General features: G+C 44.3%; 1 protein-coding gene across 1 annotated transcript; it reads left to right on the forward strand.

Annotated features, from left to right (window-relative positions):
• Positions 1-556: 556 nt before the first annotated feature.
• On the forward strand, positions 557-1,707 carry LOC136381808 (C-C chemokine receptor type 1-like). Its single transcript, XM_066350341.1, is given in 2 exon segments — positions 557-977; positions 980-1,707. Coding segments are annotated over 2 exon segments (1,149 nt in total).
• Positions 1,708-3,861: the final 2,154 nt, after the last annotated feature.

The raw sequence follows: 3,861 nt of genomic DNA on the forward strand, positions 1-3,861 counted from the left end.
TGCAGAAATCAGAAGTTGTCAACTCGGTTTTGTTTCTGATATCCATCCTGGGTTTCTCTAAAAAGGGGTCTGATTACTCAGTCACTGGGCTAGGCCAGAGGTGGAGAGGAGTGACCCAGATAAATGGATTTGGCAGAAAATGATAGTGAGGCGTCCAAACAACTTTCCCCATAGGCTTTAAGTTTCTAAGGCCACTGCAGGCATAAAAATTTCTATGCAGGAAACATTCATGCAACAGGGTACAGGGCAGAGTACCATGGGTTTCCTTGACAATAGTCATTGCCACAGAATTTGAATTCAAGCTTAGGTGCACTCATTGTTTATTGTCTTCCCACCCACAGTTCCCAATAAGCTGCATTTTTTATAAAGGCAAAGAGAACCTGGAACCCCCTCGCTCCACACTGGGTCCCAGGACATGGTACATGGTGGGCATTCAGTAAACAGTTGTGAAGGGGTTGAGACATAATCTCTGCCTTGTCTGTTGTCCAGAGCCCACTGCCTGTAACAGCAAAGAAAATACGGAAACCATCTTCCTGGACCCACGGGAGAAAGCAGGATGGAAATTCCAATCAGTACAGTGGACTGGGACAGGACCACAGAATATAAATATAGAAACACAACTTCATGCGAGAAAGAAGACTTGCGGTCTTTTGGAGCTCAGCTGCTGCCCCCTTTGTACTCCCTGGTGTTTGTCATTGGCCTGGTCGGCAACATCCTGGTGGTCCTGGTCCTCTTGCAACACAAGATGCTCAAGAACATGACCAACATCTACATCCTCAACCTGGCCATTTTTGACCTGCTCTTCCTCTTCACGTTGCCCTTCTGGATTCACTATTATCTGACAGATAACTGGGTGTTCGGCAATGTTATGTGCAAGTTGTTGTCGGGGCCTTATTACGTAGGTCTGTACAGCGAGATCTTCTTCATCATCCTGCTGACCATCGACAGGTACCTGGCCATCGTCCATGCTGTGTTTCCCCTCGGGCCCAGGTCCTCACATTTGGTATCATCACCAGCGTAATCAGCTGGGTCCTGGCCATCTTGGCTGCCATCCCAGGCTTTTACTTCTCTAAGTCCCAGAACGAGTTCAATCGTTACTCCTGCACCATTTATTTCCGTCTTGAATACCACAAACACTGGAAACGGTTCCTGGCTCTGAAACTGAACATCCTGGGGCTGGTCTTGCCTCTGGTGATCATGATCGTCTGCTACAAGGGGATCAGAAAGATTCTGCTCAGACGGCCCAATGAGAGGAAGTCCAAAGCCGTCCGTCTGATATTTGTCATCATGATCATGTTCTTTCTCTTTTGGACGCCCTTCAATCTGACTACGGCTATTTCTGCTTTTAAACATGTCCTTATGGACAATAACTGTGAGCAGAGCAAACAGCTGGACCTGGCCATTCAGGTGACAGAGGTGATCTCCTACATGCACTGCTGTGTCAACCCCATCATCTACGTCTTTGTGGGCGAGAGGTTCCGCGAGTACCTGCGTCAGCTGTTCCACAGGCTCCTGTCCCTGAGCCCAGGGAAAAGGCTTCCCTTCTTCCACACCCAGAACCAGGACAGGGTCAGCTCCATGTCCCCCTGCACAGGGGAGCAGGAACTCTCTGATGGGATCAGACTCATGCGTAGCAAGAGTGACCTGCCAGGCACAGTGGCTGGAGGGGAGGCAGCTTCAGTGTCCCGGCCCGATTGTGACCACTGATCCAGCATGAAGCAATGCCACCTGGTGTGAGGTGGATCACCTCTGGGTCTTGAGTGTTTTCTGTGAGCTTCTCCCTGGAGATGAATGAGTGAGCTGCTAGGTCATTCCAGAAGATTGAAGAAAGGGCACAAGCCAAGGGCTTTAACAAAACAGGGTTTCAGATTTTAAAAAATGAACATTTGTAAACAAAGCCACTGAGCATCCTCTCACCTCCACCCCCACCACCAGTGAACTCGGAAACAGTGATTTACACATTGACTCAGCTCTGAGCCAGGAGCCTATCAGGAGCCAGCAGCTGCGTCTCCCACCCCCTCCACAGCCCCCAGCAGGGATTTAGGCTGCTGGAAACCCTGAGGAGCCTAGAATTCATGATGGAAGGGCTTGAACCAAAGGAGAGACAGAATTGGGGACCTGTCATTGGCACCAAAACTTGCCTTATAGAGAATTATGTTATAGTCACTAAAATCAAACCATTCAGGCTGAGGACTAGACACAGAACTTGTGTATAATGTGTTGTACTTTAGAAAATAGCCATAGAAGGAAAGTAGTTATTATTTCAAAAACCCAGACATCAAAATCACCCCTAAATCCCTCTACCCCCTTACAGAAAATGTACATTTTTGATGAACTTCCTTTTAGTTTATGTTTTCTCTTGTGCACATTCATGAGTATAAGAAAGATAGACTTGTGTTCTCACCTTTCTGCTCTTATTGTTTTTAAGTAGGAGCACTTTCAATCACTTTCCCAGCTCAATCTATTATTTCAAAGCATTGTTTATGGTGTTGGCACTGAAATCCATGGCACAGATGCACTCAAATTGACTGGTATCCACATTGTTGGTTGCAGAAATCAATTCACTCCCACATAGTGACTGAGGACCTGCTCCCGTCAAAGCAACCCTGGGAGACACGGGTGCAAGTGGGAGGAGCGTTCTCTAAAAGCCTTCTGTTCAGCCAGGTGGACAGCCCCAGGGATGCTGACAGAGCCCAGGTGGGGTGGGTGGGGCTGAGACCAGGGATATAAGACCGCTGTGAGTAGAGCCTGCCACCCACACATGCACCGCATCCTTCTACATGCTGTGATGGGGAGGAGCCTAGTGAGGTGGTCAGTTTGACCAGGGAAACAGCCCTATAAAGATGCTGGACAGGGACTTGGAAGGCCAGCACCAAATCACTGTGTAGCTTTTGTTCACCTTCCAAAGCATTCTGTCTTAGCTCTTAATTTAGCAAATATAAAACCTATTTGAAAAAATAATTAGGTAAAACAGTGTAAGCAAATTTTCAATATAAAAGGTATTTTACTTGAAAGGAAATTCGTCCACTTATAAATCGACATACATTGTAAAACCTAAAATACAAAAGGGTTAAAACAGAAAGAAAATGTATGTAAGAAACTAAAAATTAAGACCAAGATGATACTATCAACTCCCCTAATGTATCAGGATATTATACAAATCAATAGGAAAACCACTTGGGTTTTTCTATCCCATAATTATTCTATATGCCCAAATATAAAAAAATTAACAAAGATATTAACATATAAGTCATAGAAGAAATGCAGTAGCCATTAGTATAAAATCTCAATTACGTTGCTAATCAAAGAAATGCTTAAGACAGTGAAACAGTTCTTTTGCCTGTTAAGATGATAACCAGATGTCATTTAATTTTATTTTAAAAAATATCCAAAACATGTAAAGCTACGGCGACACAGTCCCTGTCACATATTCCTGATGGAAATGTAAATCAGTGCTCCGTTTCTGAAAAGCACTTTGGCAATGGGTATCAAGATCATTTAAAAACCACACCTATAATTCAGCTTCCAGGATCTGTCACAGATAATGGTAAAATGCAGCGCATCTGGTAAGATCGATAACCGAGGAAGGGATAAATATGTGCTGTAAGTATGAGGTGGGATACAGGCAAAAATAACTTCTAAAAAAATTTGTTGACATGTGAATATCCTTGTATTGTTACTGTCAAATAAAAATAATACAGAATTCTTCTGGCTTATATTTTGTAATATATACGCAGAAAACAAAGACAGGGAAAAAATAGACCCCAAATTCTATAGGATTATGTGTGTATCACTCACAGTCTAATCAGAGACATGACATGAGATAAGGCTAGGGTTTCCAAACTGTGTGCCGAGGCACCC

The sequence above is a fragment of the Saccopteryx leptura genome, chromosome 10, assembly GCF_036850995.1.
Source record: "Saccopteryx leptura isolate mSacLep1 chromosome 10, mSacLep1_pri_phased_curated, whole genome shotgun sequence".
Taxonomy (NCBI): Eukaryota; Metazoa; Chordata; class Mammalia; order Chiroptera; family Emballonuridae; genus Saccopteryx; species Saccopteryx leptura.